Below are 23792 nucleotides of genomic sequence, written 5' to 3' on the forward strand. Positions count from 1 at the left end.
GCAATAGATGCCGTGTGTAAATTGAAAAGATAATACATTTGCAACATAGGTAGTCCAAATGTTTGGAAATGCATGTGTGTATAATAGGAAGATAAAAATCTGCCTTTCAGATAAAAAAAATCAATGATATGCCAAAACTGCTTCTAGGCTGTTACTGTTGTGAGTCATTTTAACAAGGGCTACTTCTAGAGTGGATCATTTGTTTCACAGAAAGACAACCAGTTTAGCACAGACAAGTAAGCATTAATTAGCATTAGAGTTCAGTCCAAACACGTAGTTAAACTCATCATGAAGTCCAGTCACATTGTTCGAGGGTGTAAGAGAACAAACAGCATGATGGAGTGAGTTATAATCATTTTTAAACCTGGCATGTAGACTGTTGCAAACAAGCCAAAATAAATGTGAGTCTACCTACAATATCTTTTTTCTTGCGTCATTGTAAACCTCCACACATCCTGATACTAAAAGTCTGCCCCCTCATGATTCAATGTGAAACCAGCAACAACTTATTTTGTTACATGTTAACTAAATATAAGCTTTAAAAAAAAAGGCATTCTCAATTCACTGAAAGACGCCGTTTCCTGTAAACAACCTACTCATATTTTAAAACAGTCTTGTTTCACGGAAATCGAGTCAAATCACTTTTGAGATGTAGTTCCTAGAAAGAACTCACTTTCTTAAAAACTTTTCTGAGCCTCATGTATCTACTTTATTTGTTTCTAGGTATGGATGATGGAGGTGTTGAAGGTGATAGTGGAGTGTATAATTATTAGGGATGTAACGATACCAAAAACTCACGGTACGATATTTATTGCGATACTGAAAAAAGGTATGTAAATGCAGCTCTGTTAATACGATGTCCTTTTGTGTTATCTGTTGTTTTATGTTCATGTTGTAACCTACTTGCTGCCATGTTGGACAGGTCTCCCTTGAAAAAGAGATCGTCAGTCTCACGACGGTATTGAGTCATTTATTTATCGCGATATTCGATATATCGTTACGTCCCTAATAATTATACATCTGTGTTTGAGATGTACACACACCAGCTAGAGGGATCTATGTCTGATTTGTCTGCGAGTGTGTTTGTGTGTTTTTGTGTTAACAGCATGACTCACAGGATAATTGCCCACATGAAGCCAGGCATTAGAGATCCTTTCTCACCAGGGACGGGAAACACACACACACACACACACACACACACACACACACCTCACCTCTCCTCCAGCTGTTGGAAGCTTTTCCTCAGCTCCTCCACATTTTTATTGGCCTTTTGAAGTGCGTCGCTCAGAACTTTCTCCCTCTCCTCAGACTTCCTCTCCAGCTCCTCTCGCTTCTTCCTCTCCGACTCTACGTCTCTCACTGCTATCCTTTCTTTTTCCTTGTTGATTTTCTGATACTCCCCTTTCATGTTCTCCTTCTTTTGTTCAAACTCCTCTCTCATGGCTCTCTCTGCGTCTCTGTGAATCTGCTCTAACTCCTCTCTTGTGGTTTTCACTTTCTCCTCTACATGTCTCTGGACTTCCAGGTGACATGCCCTCTCCCACTCCAGCCTGCCCAGCTCCAGTGCCTCTCGCTGGGCCTTCTCTCTCTGTTCCCGGAGCTCTTCCTCCAGCTGAGCCACTCGACTGTTGAGCTGGTGGAACTCGTGGAAAATGAGGTAGCTCACACCGCAGTAACGACACATCGTCTCACTGCGATCCATCTGAGAGGAAAAACACAGAAAAATAATGGAAATTATAATCTATTGTGTGTGTAGCCGTGTGTGTCGAGGCACTGACGAAGATTATGGCAACATGTGGATATTTTTCGAAACAAAAAGTCCAAATTAAAAAAAAAATGTAAATCAGTGGGAGAAAAAAAATCACAATTCTGAGTAAAAAGTCAGATTTAAAAAAAAAAGTCAGAATTACTGAATTAAATCTCAGAACTCAATATTTGTTCAACTTTTGTCAGATCTTCCAACAAAATATTCAGATGTGGCCCATATTACATTACATTGCATTTAGCTGACGCTTTTATCCAAACGACTTACAATAAGTACATTCGACCAGGAAGACACAACCTTGAAGAAAACAGAATCATATAAGTACATCAGGTTTCATATAGAGCCAAACATTTCAAGTGCTACTCAACTGGCTTTAGATAAGCCAGTCCTTTATTAGTATATAAGTGCTTTGTTAATTGTTCTAACGCTCGAAGTGGAGTCGAAAGAGATGAGTTTTCAGTCTGCGCCGGAAGATGTGCAAGCTATCTGCCGTCCTGATGTCAATGGGGAGCTCATTCCACCATCTTGGAGCCAGGACAGCAAACCCACGTGTTTTCGCCGTTGGGAACTTGGGTCCCCCTCGCAGCGAGGGTGCAGCGAGCCGTTTGGCTGATGCAGAGCGGAGTGCACGTGCTGGGGTGTACGGTTTAACCATGTCCTGGATGTACGAAGGGCCAGATCCATTCGCAGCATGTCTTGAAGTGGATTCTAGCAGTTACCTGGAAGCCAGTGAAGGGAGCGGAGGAGCGGAGTGGTGTGGGAGAATTTAGGAAGGTTGAAGACCAGACGAGCCGCTGCATTCTGGATGAGCTGCAGAGGTCGGATGGCACATGCAGGTAGACCAGCCAGGAGGGAGTTGCAGTAGTCTAGGCGTGAGATGACGAGAGCCTGAACCAGAACCTGCGTCGCTTTCTGGGTCAGCTGGGGACGTATCCTCCTGATGTTGTAAAGAGTGTATCTGCATATCCTCCTGCTGCGGGAAGGCACCGTGATTATTGTCATATTGGAAGAAAAAAAATGCAAAAAAACGTGCAACTGAGGGTAAGGTTTTTGGATAACATTATTTTAAAGAATCCCAAGTACATGTACTGCACCTCTTGTGTTTTTAGACCATGTAAGTCTATGGTCTTGGTCTGGTTTTGTATATTGTCTTTTAATCAGAAAACAGAAAACAAAAAAAGCTCAGTTTTAGTTTAATACATGCATTTTGATTGATAACGTAATCCTGTTACATGTAATCCATTACTCCCCAAGCCTGTATATACATTTTCTTTATCAGCAAATAAGTCTATAAATAGCATTCACTTCTGTATGGTCTATTGTATGGGGCCTTTAGAAGTGAAGTAGCTGTCTATAAAAACATTTAGACTGACAACTGCAGGCTCCGTTTATCCATCACAATCTCTAGGAACCGCGGGTGTCAGAAACATATTTTTATCTGTCAGCGGTTCAAAGCAGAGGAACACAGATACTCTAATCCCTCCTTCAGATATTGTTTTTACTGCTGTCTGTTAGAAATAACATCTCCCAAAATAATCTCCCTTTCTCTGTTCGAGAACGTTCTCTCCAAGCTGTTGTCACTTCTTTCAGGATTATGAGGGATAAGATCACATCCTGCAGCGTTCATCTTTACGGTGCTATGTGGCAGAGCTGGTATTTGGATGACATGATGACAGCCCCCACGTCAGATATATCTAAAATAGGCTGCCACATGATGTAAACAGGTGAAAGAAATGTGCAAATGAAGCTACCATAAAAGGTCACAGAAAAGAAAATCATTAAATCACTGCTGTTAAGGTGAAGAAGTGTAGAAGATTGCCTTTGTCCATTTGGTCATTAAATATCAATATCTAAAAAAATTAAGGATAATATTAATATATATGTGCAGACCCGGCGGCAGACACAGGTCTCTGGGCGGGCATTTGATTTATCAGGGCGGGCCCGGGAAATCTGAATTGTCAACGGGGGGGGGAGGCTGTTAGACGCTCGAGATTTGTCAACGGGGGGTGAGGGAGGCGCTCGTGAATTGTTGTTACGGTAAGAGAGGGGGTTTAGGTTGCCATAAGGCTGTTGACGGTCTTATTATAGGCTACATCCATTGGTTGGTTGGTTTTGTGGCACATTTGTAACGCTGTGCCAACTTGTGCAAGCACGCAGGCAAACTTGAGGAGCGCACACAGGGTGGAAAGGTGGGGTGAGGTTGAGCGATGGAGAGAAAGGGAGAGAGAGAGAGATTGAGCGAGGCAGAGAGCATGTGCAGCGGTCTGATTGCGCACAGAGCAGGAGTTTGTGAGAGAGCCGGCTTGAGAGTCAATTTCTCTTCAAAATATAATTGATTGCCAGCCTCCCTTGTCCCTGGCTGGCTTGCTAGCTCGTTGGTAACGTAACTGATGTCTTCTAATGTGCCTGCATCTGGCGCTGAGTAGCCATATTCCTTTCATGAACCACTTCCTGATATCCATTGTTGCAGATAAATATAAATGATAATAGCCAAACTAACCTAGCAAGAGTGAACTGACAGGCTGCTGTGCCGCATCTCACTCAAAAACCCACACGACTCAACCCAGCGAAAAACCAGTCTCGCGCGCAGCCTTTCATTCTGAATTTCATTCAGAATTTCATAGCAAATTAAAAAAATTATATTAAACTAATCTTTCAACATAATTTAAAACAAAACTAAATATTAGGACAAAGCCCTACAAATAACAATAAACATAATAATAAAACAATTAAAATGTTGTATTCAGCCCTGATTAAAACAGCGGGCCCAAATCCTGGATGGACGGGAACGGCCCCATGGGGCCCGCCCATGACGCCGAGTCTGTATATGTGTCTGCTATGACCTTCTGTCCAGTGACACATATTGTCCAGACTTTCCATTTTCTATTTACTTATGCAATAAAGCTCTAGCTTTACAAACAAAAAGCACATGTCAACAATGTTTTGATATGTCCGCACTCAAATTTTAACCCTAAGAAATTCATTATAATTATAATTTAAATCATGAGAGCCAGCAAGTCGGCCAAAGCTAGATACTGTAGATAGCTCAAATGTGCTAGCTAGCTTGTTAGATAGGTAGCTAGTAAGCTAACTAAGATATATAGTGAATGTTAGCTTTCTAACAATCTACAGTAGCTAGCAAATGGTACAGTAGCTATCCACCTAACAAGCTAGTTTGTTAGATAGCTAACATTCACTCGCCAGCTTGTTAGCTAGATAGCTATTGTCTGCTGGCTAAATAGCACAATGACAGGTTCATTAGGGCCCGAGCACGAGAGTGCTAGGACCCCAACGGCGTCCTAGCACGAAGTGCAAGGATACCTATTGTTATTCGTGGAATTATTAGGGCCCGAGCACGAGAGTGCTAGGACCCAACGGCGTCCTAGCACGAAGTGCAAGGATACCTATTGTTATTCGTGGTATTATTATTATTATTCCATATTTCAATGCTTATTTTCAGGCCTTTAGGATGCTGAGAAAGTTGTATAATTTTGCACAGATTCCAGAATCGGTGAAAAATTTGATATTCTGGAGTCAATGTGTTCAAATTGTCCAACATGCTCTCTAGCGCCACCTATGGCCATTTCCGTTTTTTGGAAAGATGTACAAAGTTGCACCGTAACTCCAAATGACCTGAAATTTTTCACACTTACTCGGGTGGACCTGCTCTACATATAAGGTCCAGGTACCCGTAAGCTCCGCCTACTTTATTTTTTTTTAAATTAGCATAATTTGAAAAACAGTTAAATATTCACTTAAATTTCAAATTTTGGTTTTTCAACACCAAACTCAGTATACAGTATCGCCGGAGGGTCAGACACATTATCGTAGGAAATGAGCATGTTCAGTTGATAAATGTGGTCGTCATTACTCTAAATGTCTTCGCAAAAAGGCGGGGCTTAGATAGAAATGCTCATAACTCATCAACAATGTACCAAAAAAACACACATTTTGGTGGTAAGGTTCAATCTGTATTGGGGAAGAAGCACAAAAAGTAATTTCCATTTTGGACTATAGGGGGCGCCAAAAACATGACAAATGTCTAACTCATGAACTGATGGACGAAATATTTTTCTTTTTTTGTAGACATACTCTGGGGATGAGTATGGACTTATATTTAAAGTGTCACAACGAATGACAAATGTGGGCGTGGCCTGTACTTTTTTTTTTTATGACGATGAGCTAAAATGGTTTTCGTTACGCAAAAATTGGTACACGAGTCACAGCCCACGACTTTTTCCATAATGTAAAAAAAAAACGTACATTTTCAAAACAACTGCTCACTAGCGCCCCCTATTGTGTGGTAGTCGCATATAGTTTCTCAGAACTTCACGAATGTTGGCACAGATATTCCTCATGGAATTGCGGACATATTTGTACATACATTCCATTAGCCCCGCCCCCCAAAAAGTCGGCCATTTTGAAATATGTGCGTTTTTTATGCATTTTAAGCACATTCGTGCGGATTCCTCCTAGGGGAATGATCGGAAAAATTCCAATCCAGGACACGTTCAGCCCCTATCCAATATGATACTTAATGGAGAAGAACATTTTTGATAGCTCAATCGTGGAGGTCGTAAGCTAACAGCGAATACACCATTGTTGACGATTTACATGTCGCAAATTACTCCAAATTACTCGGATATAGTTAATCCGATATTCACGAAACGCTGTATACATATTGCTATTATGATTGCACACATATTTCAAATTGCCTTTCATTAGCCCCGCCCCCCAGAAAGTCGGCCATCTTTTAAAATGTGCGGTTTTCAACCATTTTACGCACGTTCTTGCGAACTCCTCCTAGGGGAATGATCGGAAAAAATCCAATCCAGGACAAGTTCAGCCCATTTCCAATGTGATGCTAAATTGCGAAGGAATAGTTGATCGCTCAAACGACGACTTCGTAAGCGAACGGAGAACTTTCCATTTTTGACGATTTACATGTCACAAATTACTCCAAATACTCGCGTATACTTTTTCCAATATTCAGGAAACGCTGTATACATATTACTATTATGATTGCACACATATTTCAAATTGCCTTCCATTAGCCCCGCCCCCCAGAAACTCGGCCATTTTGACAAATGTGCGTTTTTCAGCCATTTTACGCACGTTCTTGCAAACTCCTCCTAGGGGAATGATCAGAAAAATTCCAATGCAGGACAGGTTTAGCCCCTATCCAATAGAATACTTAATTCAGGAGCACATTTTTGAAAAATTACTCGTGGAGGTCGTAGGCTAACAGCGAATACACCATTTTTGACTATTCACATGGCGCAAATTGCTCCAAACTGGTCGCATATAGTTTTTCCGATATTCACGAAACGCTGTATACATATTGCTATTATGATTGCACACATATTTCAAATTGCCTTCCATTAGCCCCGCCCACCAGAAAGTCGGCCATTTTGAAAATTGGCCGTTTTTCATGCATTTTAAGGACATTTCTGTAAACTCCTCATAGGGGAATGATCGGAACAATTCCAATCCAGGACAACTTCAGCGCATATCCAATATGATGCTAAATTGAGAAGAACATTTTTTAAAGCTCAATCGTGGAGGTCGTAAGCTAACAGCGAATACACCATTTATTACGATTTACATGTCACAAATTACTCCAAATTACTCCAAACTACTCGCGTATACTTTTTCCAATATTCACGAAACGCTGTATACATATTGCTATTATGATTGCACACATATTTCAAATTGCCTTCCATTAGCCCCGCCCACCAGAAAGTCGGCCATTTATAAAAATGGCCGTTTTTCATGCATTTTAAGGACATTTCTGCAAACTCCTCATAGGGGAATGATCGGAACAATTCCAATCCAGGACAACTTCAGCGCATATCCAATGTCATGCTACATTGAGAAGGAATAGTCCTTCGCTCAAACGGGGAGCTCGTAGGCTAACGGAGAATGTACCATTTTTGACCAATTATATGTCAGATAAGCTACTGAGCCCTGCCTGTCTGCCTGGCACATCAACTCTCAAACGCACACACACACCTACTGTTAGTCCAACAACGCCCTTTGCTGGCGGCATATTCATTACAAAAGACACTCGCTAAACCTAACCCTAACCCTAACCCTAACCCTAACCCTAACCCTAACCCTAATGTTTATTTGTAGATATCTCCTAAAGCCTACAAATAAAGTGTGACATGTAGGCCTGTTACATTTGTTAGTGAGCGATATATATTATACACACTGTTCTGCTTTCTGCACTGACCTCAGCAGCTGTTCTCACTGTAACATCACCTAACATCCAGGGGACATGTGATTAGTGAGTAAACAAACGGTAAAGGGCAGAAAGTCTGATGCACATTTGATCATCTCAAATAACTTATAATCACAACGGGAACAGTTTGCAGAGCTGTGCTTCGTTTCACAGAGGTCCAGCCATGCGTCACGCCTCTTTTAAACATCACTGTTGGCTGAAATCGTCTCAGGAGAATACTTCAGTGTACCCTCGGTTATAGCTCCTCCAGAGACACTCCTCTCTCCTCTAAATCAGTGTATCCTCGGTTACGGCTCCTCCAGACAGCCTGACTCGATAATCGATCCTCGACGACCCTTTAGAGAAATTTGTTTTCCTTCGACATCCGTTTCCGGGTCGCTGCCGGAGCACCTGGGAGTCTGGGACGCCAACATTATAGAAATGACAAACGGCTCATTTCCCAGGACTCGCGCACGTCTGCTTGACGCCGGGACGACCTGCCGCCCTCCCCGACAGGCGCACGGACGCGAGGGCCCGCTCATCACTGCGCGCACAAGTGCGACCGCAGTTTTAATTCTTATTTTTCTGCTGGCGTTTCCTGTTTTTGAGGCCTTTAGGACGCTGAAAAAGTTGTATAATTTTGCACAGATTCCAGAATCGGTGAAAACTACAATATTCTGGACTCAATGTGTTCAAATTGTCCAACATGCTCTCTAGCGCCACCTATGGCCATTTCCGTTTTTGGAAAGATGTACAAAGTCGCACCGTAACTCCAAATGACCTGAAATTTTTCACACTTACTCGGGTGGACCTGCTCTACATATAAGGTCCAAGTACCCGTAAGCTCCGCCTACTTTATTTTTTTTTAAATTAGCATAATTTGAAAAACAGTTAAATATTCACTTAAATTTCAAATTTTGGTTTTTCAACACCAAACTCAGTATACAGTATCGCCGGAGGGTCAGACACATTATCGTAGGAAATGAGCATGTTCAGTCGATAAATGTGGCCCTCATTACTCTAAATGTGTTCGCAAAAAGGCGGGGCTTAGATAGAAATGCTCATAACTCATCAACAATGTACAAAAAAAACACACATTTTGGTGGTAATGTTCAATCTGTATTGGGGAATAGGCACAACAAGTAATTTCCATTTTGGACTATAGGGGGCGCCAAAAACATGACAAATGTATAACTCATGAACTGATGGACGAAATATATATATTTTTTTTTAGACATACTCTGGGGATGAGTATGGACTTATATTTAAATTGTCACAACGAATGACAAATGTGGGCGTGGCCTGTACTTTTTTTTTATGACGATGTGCTAAAATGTGTTTCGGTACGCAAAACTTGGTACACACGTCACAGCCCACGACCTTTTCAAGAATGTAAAAAAAAAACATAATTTTTCTAAAATACTGCTCACTAGCGCCCCCTATTGTGTGGTAGTCTCATAGTTTCTCAGAACTTCACGAATTTTGGCACAGACATTCCTCATGGAATTGAAGACATATTTGTACATACATTCCATTAGCCCCGCCCCCCAACAAGTCGGCCATTTTGAAATATGTGCGTTTTTCAGCCATTTTAAGCACATTCTTGCACACTTCTCCTAGGGGAATGATCGGAAAAATTCCAATCCAGGACACGTTCAGCCCCTATCCAATATGAAACTTAATTGAGAAGCACATTTTTGAAAAATTACTCGTGGAGGTCGTAAGCTAACAGCGAATACACCATTTTTGACGATTTACATGTCGCAAATTACTCCAAACTTCTCGGATATAGTTATTCCGATATTCACGAAACGCTGTATACATATTGCTATTATGATTGCACACATATTTCACATTGCCTTCCATTAGCCCCGCCCCCCAGAAAGTGGGCCATTTTGAAAAATGTGCGTTTTTTCAGCCATTTTACGCACGTTCTTGCAAACTCCTCCTAGGGGAATGATCAGAAAAATTCCAATGCAGGACACGTTTAGCCCCTATCCAATAGGATACTTAATTCAGGAGCACATTTTTGAAAAATTACTCGTGGAGGTCGTAGGCTAACAGCGAATACACCATTTTTGACTATTCACATGGCGCAAATTGCTCCAAACTGGTCGCATATAGTTTTTCCGATATTCACGAAACGCTGTATACATATTGCTATTATGATTGCACACATATTTCAAATTGCCTTCCATTAGCCCCGCCCCCCATAAAGTCGGCCATTTTGAAAAATGTGCGTTTTTCAGCCATTTTACGCACGTTCTTGCAAACTCCTCCTAGGGGAATGATCAGAAAAATTCCAATGCAGGACAGGTTTAGCCCCTATCCAATAGGATACTTAATTCAGGAGCACATTTTTGAAAAATTACTCGTGGAGGTCGTAGGCTAATAGCGAATATACCATTTTTGACGATTTACATGTTGCAAATTACTCCAAACTACTCGGATACAGTTGTTCCGATATTCACGAAACGCTGTATACATATTGCTATTATGATTGCACATATATTTCAAATTGCCTTCCATTAGCCCCGCCCCCCATAAAGTCGGCCATTTTGAAAAATGTGCGTTTTTCAGCCATTTTACGCACGTTCTTGCAAACTTCTCCTAGGGGAATGATCAGAACAATTCCAATGCAGGACAGGTTTAGCCCCTATCCAATAGGATACTTAATTCAGGAGCACATTTTTGAAAAATTACTCGTGGAGGTCGTAGGCTAACAGCGAATACACCATTTTTGACGATTCACATGTCACAAATTACTCCAAATTACTCCAAACTACTCGCGTATACTTTTTCCAATATTCACGAAACGCTGTATACATATTGCTATTATGATTGCACACATATTTCAAATTGCCTTCCATTAGCCCCGCCCACCAGAAAGTCGGCCATTTTGAAAAATGGCCGTTTTTCATGCATTTTAAGGACATTTCTGCAAACTCCTCATAGGGGAATGATCGGAAACAATTCCAATCCAGGACAACTTCAGCGCATATCCAATGTCATGCTACATTGAGAAGTAATAGTCCTTCGCTCAAACGGGTAGCTCGTAGGCTAACGGAGAATGTACCATTTTTGACCAATTATATGTCAGATAAGCTACTGAGGCCTGCCTGTTTGCCTGGCACATCAACTCTCACACACACACACACACACACACACACACACACACACACACACACACACAAACACACACACCTACTGTTAGTCCAACAACGCCCTTTGCTGGCGGCATATTCATTACAAAAGACACTCGCTAACCCTAACCCTAACCCTAACCCTAATGTTTATTTGTAGATATCTCCTAAAGCCTACAAATACAGTGTGACATGTAGGCCTGTTACATTTGTTATTGAGCGATATATATTATACACACTGTTCTGCTTTCTGCACTGACCTCAGCAGCTGTTCTCACTGTAACATCACCTAACATCCAGGGGACATTTGATTAGTGAGTAAACAAACGGTAAAGGGCAGAAAGTCTGATGCACATTTGATCATCTCAAATAACTTATAATCACAACGGGAACAGTTTTCAGAGCTGTGCTTCATTTGACAGAAGTCCAGTCATGCGTCACGCCTCTTTTAAACATCACTGTTGGCTGAAATCGTCTCAGGAGAATACTTCAGTGTACCCTCGGTTATAGCTCCTCCAGAGACACTCCTCTCTCCTCTAAATCAGTGCATCCTCGGTTACGGCTCCTCCAGACAGCCTGACTCGATAATCGATCCTCGACGACCCTTTAGAGAAATTTGTTTTCCTTCGACATCCGTTTCCGGGTCGCTGCCGGAGCACCTGGAGTCTGGGACGCGAAAATTTGAGAAATGACAAACGGCTCATTTCCCAGGACTCGCGCACGTCTGCTTGACGCCGGGACGACCTGCCGCCCTCCCCGACAGGCGCACGGACGCGAGGGCCCGCTCATCACTGCGCGCACAAGTGCGACCGCAGTTTTAATTTAAATTGGTCTCTAGGTTAACTTGTTTTTATAAATCTCAACACTGTGAACCTTTCTACCCTTCTGGCAGTGAGGGTTATTATAAACTGTCGGCATGAGCTTAAGTATGCAGTGCGACCATGGACTGTATATATGAGTCCGACAGGCCGGTGTGCTTCAGTACTTTTCGCTACCTCATAGCAGGATCCATTTTCACCAAGAGACCTGTTTACAATGCTGCTAATGTCAAACCAGAAGAATTAACACTTTTCCGTTTGAACCAGAAGTGGGAAAATGGCCAAAGCTACAGAAGGTAAATTGAGCGCATCTCAATTATGTGGACATTCATGCTTAAAAAATGATCAAAGTAATTTATTTTTGTGACCTGATAAACGTTCTATTAAGCCCCAGGCTCACAGCGCAACAGACTAATGATGGTGCTCTTTTTTTGTGTGGTGTTTGATTGCATCCTGTTTAAGAGGATAAACGCAGAATGAATTACAAACTGTAAGGGTCACAGTAAGGTCATACTTAAAGAGTTTACACTTTGAGGAAAATTCAGATATTGCATATTTTCCTTGGATTTCTATTCAAATGTTAAAATACTGCTGAAAATAAAATGCAAAGTAGGTCCACTGCATCAACAGGGTGTGGGAGAACAAATTAGCTTCCTGAATGCAGCAAATGTAAATTGTAAGAGACCCTTGTGATATTTAATTTATTTACATTAATATAATATAATAATAATAATAATAATAATAATAATAATAATAAGAGCTAAAGACTGAGATCAATACTGAGTTGAATGCAATAGAAAGGCAGCCCCTGAAAGACACTGAAATTCAATTAAATGTAACTTTGCTGTACCTCTCCCTCTCCAGTTTCCTTCTCCTTTACGAAAGAGAAAACACAGGGTGGTGGATGAGACAGACAGATCAAAGCAACACTTGAAAGCGCTTCTCACGTGACAAATGATTGACGTTTAAGAAGACAGAGCTTCCCTCTCTCAGCCTCTCCATCAGACACATCTAACTTTCTCTCTGTGTTCCCATCCATCACAGAGACTTGTGTTAGCGTCTTGTCTAGCCCTGTCAGGTCAAGGTGCAGATTACGTCTGCCTCTTGTCTTCAGGACAGCGGGAGTCTGGCTTATAACAGCCATGACGGACAGAAAGAAAGCCAGAATAAGACGGTAGAAAGAGAGCAGTGCAGTCGCAGCAAATGCTGAGGTACAGGAGGAGAAGGCTGTAAACACTTAGATCCAATGTAAGCAAATAAAAACAAGAGTAAAGGTTCTACAGCATTTGATGAGAGTAGAGCTACGTCACTGCCTGGTCACTGCCTGGTCACTGCCTGGTCACTGCCTGGTCACTGCCTGGTCACTGCCTTGTCACTACCTGGTCACTGCCTGGTCACGGTCACTGCCTGGTCACTGCCTGGTCACTGCCTGGTCACTGCCTGGTCACTGCCTGGTCACTGCCTGGTCACTGCCTGGTCACTGCCTGGTCACGGTCACTGCCTGGTCACTGTCACTGCCTGGTCACTGCCTGGTCACTTCCTGGTCACTGCCTGGTCACTGCCTGGTCACTGCCTGGTCACGGTCACTGCCTGGTCACGGTCACTGCCTGGTCACTGCCTGGTCACTGCCTGGTCACTGTCACTGCCTGGTCACTGCCTGGTCACTGCCTGGTCACTGTCACTGCCTGGTCACTGCCTGGTCACTGCCTGGTCACTGCCTGGTCACTGCCTGGTCACGGTCACTGCCTGGTCACTGCCTGGTCACTGTCACTGCCTGGTCACTGCCTGGTCACTGCCTGGTCACTGCCTGGTCACTGTCACTGCCTGGTCACTGCCTGGTCACTGCCTGGTCACGGCCTGGTCACTGCCTGGTCACTGCCTGGTCACGGTCACTGCCTGGTTACTGCCTGGTCACTGCCTGGTCACTGCCTGGTCACGGTCACTGCCTGGTCACTGCCTGGTCACTGCCTGGTCACTGCCTGGTCAAATGCAGGCCGGTGAAAACAACGAATTGTCGCCAAGCAGAAAAAACAGTTTCATTATACCTACAGGCTGCTGTGTTGTGTATTTCACATCAAACAAAAATCCAAAGTTACGATTTTCTATACCTTACCTTAGAAAAAAGGACAATAAAAGAAGATATTTGTGTCTTCAGGACATCCGCAGAGAGGACAGACATCACAATCAATAGGACCCAGACAGTCCAAACGTGTGTGGCAAACACTTAATCACAGCTAATGATGCTAATGATGCTAACGTCCACCGTCAAAATAAACAGTTGTAATGTTTAAACTCAAAGTAGTGAATGTAGATGCTGCATTGAAATATAAAACACTGACAAGACAAAGACATCCCAGTTTAAGTGTTAGCCTGCAGCCCGCTGGGCATGTATCTATTTGGACTCCTTGTATGTAATAAATGCACAGTATTATATATTTTTTCATTTATCCTACACTTGACTCCATATATGCTTTTTGTACGGTTTGATACTCATATCTTTGCAGGGTCTACGACAACAGTGAAGGTGTGCTCCTGATGTAAGCTGTCGTGTTTCCTTGTGTTCGCCCTGACGAAAGACCAGAGATGGTCAGACTAAAGAATGGACAGAGAGGGACAGTGTTAGAGTGGGTGGAGTACAATTATCCGAAACACAACAGAGTATAACATTGTGCACTCTTGAGAATATGGGCTATTATCTGTTTGCGTGTGAGTGAGTGAGTGAGTGAGTGAGTGTGTGTCTGTGTGTGTGTAATGTGAGCAATATATGAGAATGGAGCTCTGGGGTCTTTAGTGTTTACTGTGCAGATGTCCTCATGGTTCCTGCAGGCAAAGATACAGCAAAAATGACTGTGGGGTTATATTTTATCCAAAAATGCTTATGCATGCCAATTATCGTGTATTTGTGTGGGTGGGACATGCAACAAGGGGGCAATACAAAACGTTAAAGTGACCTGAGGGTCACACACACACACACACACACAGAAAAAGGACCCACAAACCCACAGTGATGCAAGCACAAACAAGTACAAACAAAAGACACTGACGTAGACAGACACACACAAAGGCAAATTCACTCACATGAGCATCTTCAGACGGACAGGAAACTCACACAATCGCTCACTCTCGACACACACGGCTACACACACACACACACTCACACACACCCTCAGGGCACAATGTCTATGCTACCAGTAGGTTGTGTGCTCCCGTGACTGAGTTTGGCCCCTGGAGGAGACTGATTGCCCTGGGCACTGACACGTTCACTTAGCACTCAAACCACAAAATTAACCCCTCCACACGCTGACGCTGACACACACACACACACACACACACACACACACACATGCCCCTTGCAAAAAAATAAGGAGAGAGAGGAGGCGCAGAGGCAAAAAGGATGTTTTCAATGAAAGGAAATGCTAAAAAAGGAGAGAGACTGAAAGAGAAATGGAAATCTTGTTGTCCTTCAAATGTTTCCTGCCAGCAGCCAATAGTTGCTTCTCTCCGACACACACAACCTCTTTGTCCTCTGCTACACACACCACTTCTATGGCTCCCCTTGTGTGTCCCTTATCTCTCTTTCATTCTGTTTCTTGATTGACTCCATTAGCATGCTGGACTGTTGCCAAAACATCACATTTCAAGACACTCTCGCTCTAGCACCACATTGGTTTAATTCATGTGGAGTCAATAAATATCTATTACAGAAGAGTTTATTATAGAGTCAGCATAACGTGTGTGACTGGGGGAAAACATGCATAATGCCTCGGGGTGCATCAGTGATGTCGTAGTCTCCATCTTCAGTCGTTTATAACCACCTCCACCTTGTGTTTACTACAAACAGGTACTGAGACTGTGTTTTGTGTATTCAGGATATGCAAAAAGGTAACTGTATTCCCTTACAGTTAAATACAAGAAGGTGTAATCAGATTACCGTTACGTTTAATAAAACAATTGTGCATTACTAGCAGGATTACAATGTTGGTAAAATGCTCAAAATATCTTATTTCTTCTCTGTAAACTGAACTGTTCTGTAGGCTAATATTTTAAATGTGAATCTATACGCCTCGTGCCTGAATCTGCTTTATGGTTTCACTTTCTTTGGTTCATTTGTTCTGTAGGTGAACCTATATGTTCAAATAAAACGTAAAATAGTGTGTGTGAGTTTAACTGTGTATGAAACTAAAACGGAGCATTTTCTCAGCTCGGATTTTATTTCTGCTTTTTGAAACTGTAGTGTGTTTCATGTGTTTCAGTGTTTAGGCTACTGCCTGAATACGCTGAATGAAAGGCAGGTTTTCATTTCAATAAAATCATGTTTGATCCCAAATATCTTGGCTTCTGCTTTTCTAAGGTCACATTGTTCTGTTGTCTTAAAATAATACACTTTAGTCAAAAACATCTTATTAATATCTATTTTCTATTGCATTTATTTAACTGCATTTGATATTGTGGTAATCAAAAAAGTAACTGGAAGTATGATCACATCATTTTCATATAATTGTGATAATCAGATTAGATTACATGTCATTGTGACAGATTTGTAACCCTCCACACCCTCCCTGTGTTTCTGGACCGCCTCTAAAGTCCGTGTTATCACCAAAATGCCTCCGTGCTCCATCAATTAAACATGGGGCTATTACCCCTCGCCTGATGTGAAACATGGGTGGAGCGGTGCAGGGCGAAAAGGGTGGGGATGGGGGGGGGGGGGTGAATTCTGGTGTGTTGCCAGGATGGAAAAACATAATTAATTTAGGCGATGCCTTTCTAACTCCCTAACTGTCTGCGTGTGTGTCTGTGTGCAAACGTCTGCTCATTGTCTCATGGACTGAGACGGACAGCGAAGCAGACAAGACACAAATATTCCGTTCCACCCACCTCTCCATTCCTCCATATTTTCCCTAATCTCCTTGTATCCTATTTCCTCTTCTTTGTCCTTTTGTCCTTCCCCTTCCTCCCTCCCCTCCTCCTCCTCCTCATCATCCCGCTCCTCTCCCTCGTCCTCCTCTGCTGCAGCTGCCGTGACCCATCTGGCTCATCAAAACACCAGAGGTGGGTCACTGTCACGAACACGGACCTTTCATGTTACACACACACGCATATTCATCGAACCCACAACCTGACATGCATTCCATGACCAAAATCTCATGCAGCCCGACACACACGAGCACACACTGTATGTCCGTATAATCAATGGACAGCAAGAAAAAAATGCATCTTTCCACAAAATGAACACGATGAAGAGACACGATGAAATTAAGACATTTTTAAAAAGGGACTTTCCCTTCAGTCTAGCGTGTTCTATAGGTTTGTGTGCATGTAAATGGTCTGCAAAGGATACAATTCACATGTCTCTCCCACACACTAAAACACCTCCATTGGACTCCTTTGTTTACTTCAAGAACATAATGACATCACTATGGAACACTCACGCTTCTTCAACACATTGTAAGTGAAAGGCGGGACATCTCTACGAGGTTGACCAATCACAACAGAGCCGGCAAGCTAACAAATCAGAGCAGACTGGGCTCTGGTTTCAGACAGAGGGTGAAAAGAGGTGCTGCAGCACAGGCAGTATAGGAGGGAAAAAAATTGTGAACATTAAAGCATGAAAACAATTTCACACTAGAGGCACAAAATATGAAACTGGAAATGAGCAGATTACATTTCTCACTTTTCTTTTTCTTTTGTACTCCCGTTTGCAAAGCCTACTTTTCCAAAGTTTCTTTGTGGATTTCAAAACTATCCCTCATCGTTAATCTTTCGCTTCTAAACTGCACTGTCTTGGTGAGCAACGAACAACAGATCAGTTTAGCCAAAATCATTATTTCTGAATTGCACCTACGGCATCAGATAAGACTTTAATCAATGAGAAACATTACGCAGGCTCGAAACAGGAAGAGACAGATTATTGGAGACAGCAGGCAGATCCCCAACAGAGACAATTTATTTCCTCTAATCTTCACTTCACGAAATACTTGAATACCCAAGTGTTTCGTACATTTGGAAAATCTACAACCCACGCTAAGAAAAAAAGCAGTTTAGAGGCGTAATGTAGATTGACTTCCGTTGAGATGTTTTTGGATGAATACTAGGCACTTAGAAATGTAGTGCCTGGAGGATTAGAGGCATCAGGATTAGGTTCAATCAAGTGATGTGATGATGGGTGGCAGATAGAGGCGAAAACAAAGGCAGGAGTGCTGCGTCGCATCATACCTGGATCCTCCTAATGCTTCATCTTCCTAACTCTTCCTCTCTGCCTCTTTCAATCTCACAAATGCTTTCTCCTCTCCATCTGCTTGGCTGGCACTTTATCCCGCTTCCCTCTGTGTCTGTCTGTGAAACCACAAACACGATGGATCACGCAAGCATTTAAAATGGGATTAAGTGGTTGAGGGATTTATCCTCGTTTCCCCCCCCTAATTTTCCTAAACATTTGTTATTGTTTCGACAGTGCATGAGAGCTTGTGTGTGTGTGTGTGTGTGTGTGTGTGTGTGTGTGTGTGTGTGTGTGTGGCTGAAAACATTGTCCAGCTGTTCTCTTGTCTTTGCATGTTTTTGTGAACTTTTGGCAGTTCGTGCGAAAGCTTTTTTTAATTTATTTTGGCTTTTTTTAGTGTGTGTGTCGTCGGTGTGTACTTCAATATGCCGGGACCCATGTGAGCACACACTCGTGTTTGTGTGATCGAGACACGGTGCTTCGTGACTGTGGCCTTGTTGATTTTTGCGACGATAAAGACCCCCTGTGGTGCTCAGTGTAGCGAGAGCCAACACTGAGATTCCACTCATCTGGAACCCATGGCGCACCACACATCACATGACAAGTGCGTATTTATGAGTGTGGAAGTGGGCATTTGTGTGTGAACAGTGTGTGTGTGCAAGTTCCTTGACCATGTGCGTGTCTTTCTGAATGAATGTGTTTCTATGTCTGTTTATCTGGGTGTGTAAGTGTGTGTGTGTGTGTGTGTGTGTGTGTGTGTGTGTGTGTGTGTGTGTGTGTGTGTGGAGCAGGGAGAAGGGAGGGGTAGCAGCGGTCACAAGGGGATAGATGGAAGTGCAAGAGGGGGGGGGGCAGAGGCGTGCGAGAAGCAGAGAGGAGATGGGGGGGGGGGGACAGATCAGGGACATACTGTACTGTAGAGTGGATGAATCAAAGTGTGTGAGATGGCTTGTGTGTCTGTGTGGAATAGTGGCACAGGAAATCTCTCGCACACACACATGACGGATGTGTGTGTGCAAACAGATCAGCAATCTATGGAAAACGCAATATGGACCAATGCAAAACTGAAATATCAGAAACCACATGTCATACTATTTTTAGGCCTCTCTCAATGTAGTACAAGAAAAAGGAACACATTAATAAAGCAGTGATAAAAGCAGTAGTAGCAGCAAAGAGAAAGCCATAGTTTATTTAGTTAAAAGTACATATTTACAAAGCCACAAAAATGTACATATGTTTATAATGAATAATGCTAAAACAAAACAACTCTCTTTGTTAACATTCATTTTGTGGTTTCATTCTTCGATGGGTGTGCATTAAAATGTAATGAATTAATTATTATTAAAGTGCAGAGAGATCCAACCAACAATTCATTTCCTACCGACTCAACAAAACATGTTTGGTACTGATCCTCTAGAAAAAAACACAAAATGATAATTGTATATATTATTGAAGGATGCAAAAGCTATCCCTCCTGAGTTGTGATGACATATTTGTGTCGGCCGACTTCACGTCACCACCGCTAAGCTAAAGGCGACTAATATTTGGGGTGATGGCGTTCAGTAGTCTCTTTTAGTGACTTGTTAGCAATCGCGGTTTCTATGACAAAGAAGCTTAGGAAATTCACCAGTGGGGTATTTACTGACGTATTTTAAGTCGTAGAACAAAACGTGAACATCTCTTCAGCTTGTGTAAACCACAGACCTTATTTCGTTGAACGTGTTGTTCAATGACTCTGCTGACTTCCAGACGAGGGAACAGGAAATTGTAAAATGCTACTTATTTCTGGGTTTTAGGGCTCATTTCTGCACCTCTCTATATCAGTCAAAATAATCACAATTAGTATTCTTTTTCTCGTGCAGCCTTTGTTGAAATGGTCTCAAGACAGAAAGGATGGAGTCAGCAGACAGGAAGGAGGGACCATGTGTCAGAGGGTTATTGACCCAAGGGGGTAGTAATATACATTTGGGAATGTAATAAAGTGGTGGCTTATCCCCCCCTCCCCCCCACACCAGGGTAATCCAGGGTTGCATGTTTGTCCTCCCCTTGTATTATCCTCGGTTTCCTTGCCTACTCCTGTGCGTGGAAGCGGGGAAAGGGCAGTGGAAAGGAAAGAATCACCTATGGCTGCCGACCGGCCACGCATCACATCACATCCAAACACAGGGAGAGGCACGGCACACAAAACAACAACTCGCCTGAGGAGCGGCTGCAGACGGTCAGGAAATCAAACCTACTCGTCCTAATGTGTCTCCTTTAAGTTAGTGATGCTCATCGTCAGAACTGTCAGGTCGCTTCAAATATCAAGGGGTACAATGAGTAAAACTGAAAACACAGCAGTTTCAGTTTTTCATGTTTTATAAATTAATCCGCTCAGAATATGAACTCAAGTATTGGTAAATCACAACAACAACAACAAAAGAAAGATATATATAATACTTGCATACATGCTTTGGGTTAAGTTAAGGGATTTATAATTATATTATGTTATTAGAAGCTAATATGGAGTCCTGCTCAGGGCTACAACTATTTTCCCCATTTTTCGATATAAGGGAATTTTTCATTTCATTTAATAAAATGTAATTTGAAGAGGGACAATGCACATTAATGAACACTTTAGACAAATAATGCTTCAAGTGTAAATATGCCGGATTTTAGCTTTGAGCTCATTTCCATCCGTAGTCCCTGACACACAACATATAAGAACATGACATGAATGAATGCAGATCTCAGGTGAGCTCCAGGTAGAGCCGTAAAAAACGGTTTATTCACTGCACTCTTTGTCAGCTTTCACCGAGAACGCTTTTGTTGGTCTGTTTGTAGTTATAGCCAGCTATTGGATCTGTTGAACACAAATTATCAAACATGTTGGATCTTTTAACAGTTTTGTTTGGCCTGCAATCCATGGCCCGTCTAACGGCATGTATCATACCTGGAGACTGAACGGCAAACTCATTTTAAACTACGTGAAGAACTACAATACAAAGATTTTCTCCATATAAACACTTGTAACCAGTCGCCGCACTGACATTACAGAAGCTTCTTTGACTCTGCAGTGCCACAGATTTGAACCGTCCTGAACCCTGCATCTACCGTTTTGTACCATTTGACCCTACATTATTTACATTATAGACTCTGATGCATTATATGCTATACCGACAAAACAAGAGTAAGACTGTATAATAAATGAATGACTCTCTGGCGTTCTCACGGCCGGGCTCTATACGCAGACATACATGTACGAGGTGAAGCCAGGACAGTAGGCGGACAATAAGCCGGAGAGAGAAGGGGGAGTATAGTCTGTTACATTAATCAGAGTTAGCAGACAACACATGTGCTTCCGTTAGCCCCACTAGACCACGCATCACAACACACGGCTCGGCACGGCATGGCACAGTAAGCCAGGAGAGGCCAGAGGAGGTAACTGTGGCTGTAGAGTGAGTGTGAGTGTGAGTGTGAGTGTGTGAGTGTGAGTGTGAGTGTGTGTGTGTGTGTGTGGCTGTCTATCCATTGTCATAGCTGTCGATATCTGCTTCACATTTATCCTAACTTTTATGTTCTTCATTTACAGCTTAATCTAGGTGCTCTCTGACTCGATGACAGTCAACAGAGCGCAGCCAATTGCAACCTCATTTAACCCTCTTAAGCAAGAGGAAACAAGCGCCGTCGCCTGCAGTGTTTAACTCTGTGCTCAAATGCATTATGCAAAGAAGAATCAGACACTTATGAATGAGTAAAACAGAGGAGATCTAATGTGGTTTGACTGTACAGAAACAAAATCGCAGGGTCATATAAGGACATCTTGTGTTAATTCATATTTACCTTACTAACTTCCATATATAACGGCTAATTGATCCAACTGTCAAAACTAAGGTTAGCCTCCTATTTGATGACTTATTTATATGAAACGAAGATTTTCTTACCGTATAGACCTATAAACAGCAATAAGCCTTAGATACTTTGGATGAGTGAAACAGAGATCTGACTTGATTTGAATGCACAAAAACAATTATTTTGTTACTTAAAATGTACTTACTTTTATGCCAAAATTAAAATGATCCTGTTATTTTATTACCTTTTTCTGTATAAACAATGAAAAAGGTGTAATGGAATATGGTCAACATATCTGAACAGATCTAAAAGCAATGTAAAGTTGGAAGATTACTTCAAAAATAACACAACAACTTCAATAAGCCTGCTATTTTATGACCAATCCATGAAAAGAAGATGTCCTCCTTGTATTCACTTGTAAACATGATTTGTGTTGACAAATCCTCGGAAATCTTTTAAGCCCGTCACACTGTCCCAAAATTGACACCCGATGGACACACGATAAAGGAAATGTTCAAATTCGGCTGTGATCGTAGCAACATCGCGCCATTCGTGAGGGCACCTTAAGCCTTCGTATGACCGCCGGTGGAGTTTCTCAGGCTCCGGCAGCAACTTCGTGAGCGGCAACTTCGTAAGGCACTCGTGAGGGCATCTTGTCAAATTGTGTCATCTTCTTGTTATCATCGGTGCATTCACCCTCACTCTGATCGGGGCGAATGCCCGATGGCACCGATGATAACAAGATGCCCTCACGATGGCCTTACGAAGGGCACAATTGACACATGAATTCAACACGAAAATGAACCTTCGCAAGGTCCTTCGGCAATTTTTTGGCATGCCAAAGATTTTCCCACCGCTCACGAAGTTGCTGCCGGAGCCTGAGAAACTCCACCGGTGGTCATACGAAGGCTTAAGGTGCCCTCACGAATGGCCCGATGTTGCTACGATCACAGCCGAATTTGAACATTTCCTTTATCGTGTGGGATAAAGGATATAATATATTATTTTGAAGGAGAGTTGACAGGAAGTTGTTGTTGCTATGGAAACAACATTACGGAGAAAACGTAATATTTTCTACATATAACGACGGATAAAGTAAAGAACAAAGTCTGAAGATATCAGTACAGTATCATAGTACTGTAACATAATTGTTTTTGGTACTTTCATTGCAGTTGTATGTCTTAAATGTAATGTAAATGTTGCCTTCGTGTGTGGTTCGGGGCCATCTTCGTGCGAAATTCACAATTCCATATTCGTGTGTCCATCGGGTGTCAACTTTGGGACAGTGTGACAGGGCCTTTAAACAAGGGAATAAAGCGAAAGTAATGTTTAAAAAATCCTGTTGTGATCTGTCCCTATATTTAGTTTTCCCCTTCAAAATCAGTTATTGATGTTTATTCAATGACTAGTCTCAACACCACCCACAATACATGCTGGGACTAGCAGCGTTGAGCTCTATGATCTGTGTATGATGTAAATCACATTGACAATAGCTTGGATTTCGTTTTTAAGTATTTAATATCTGAACAAATAATCTGAAAAAAAGAAATGCCAGAGTAGCTGGCGAGGCAACTGCTAAATAAAAGCATTGGCGACCTCGCAATGACCTCTTGGATTATCATGTAATATTGTCACTTGGTATTTTCCCAGATGGAAACACCCGTGACAATATTGCACAATAATCCCCTGCTGTCTCTCCGTCATTACTGCAGATCAGCATTCACCTGATGAAACCTCCCTCTGTCCCTCTCTCCTAATCTCTCTTGCCTCCCCCGAGATTGAAGAAAACAGACTA

General features: G+C 42.3%; 1 protein-coding gene across 2 annotated transcripts in view; it reads right to left on the reverse strand.

Moving 5' to 3' along the window:
* The window catches only part of lekr1 (leucine, glutamate and lysine rich 1), a gene marked incomplete at its 3' end in the record, with an annotated part of 54874 nt that overhangs the window by 19727 nt on the left and 11355 nt on the right, over positions 1-23792 (reverse strand). For both annotated transcript variants that reach the window (XM_034224604.1, XM_034224605.1), the window contains 1 exon segment: positions 1215-1702. In XM_034224604.1, the coding sequence (XP_034080495.1) occupies positions 1215-1702 (488 nt within the window).

This window comes from Gymnodraco acuticeps, unplaced genomic scaffold (genome assembly GCF_902827175.1).
Source record: "Gymnodraco acuticeps unplaced genomic scaffold, fGymAcu1.1, whole genome shotgun sequence".
Taxonomy (NCBI): domain Eukaryota; kingdom Metazoa; phylum Chordata; class Actinopteri; order Perciformes; family Bathydraconidae; genus Gymnodraco; species Gymnodraco acuticeps.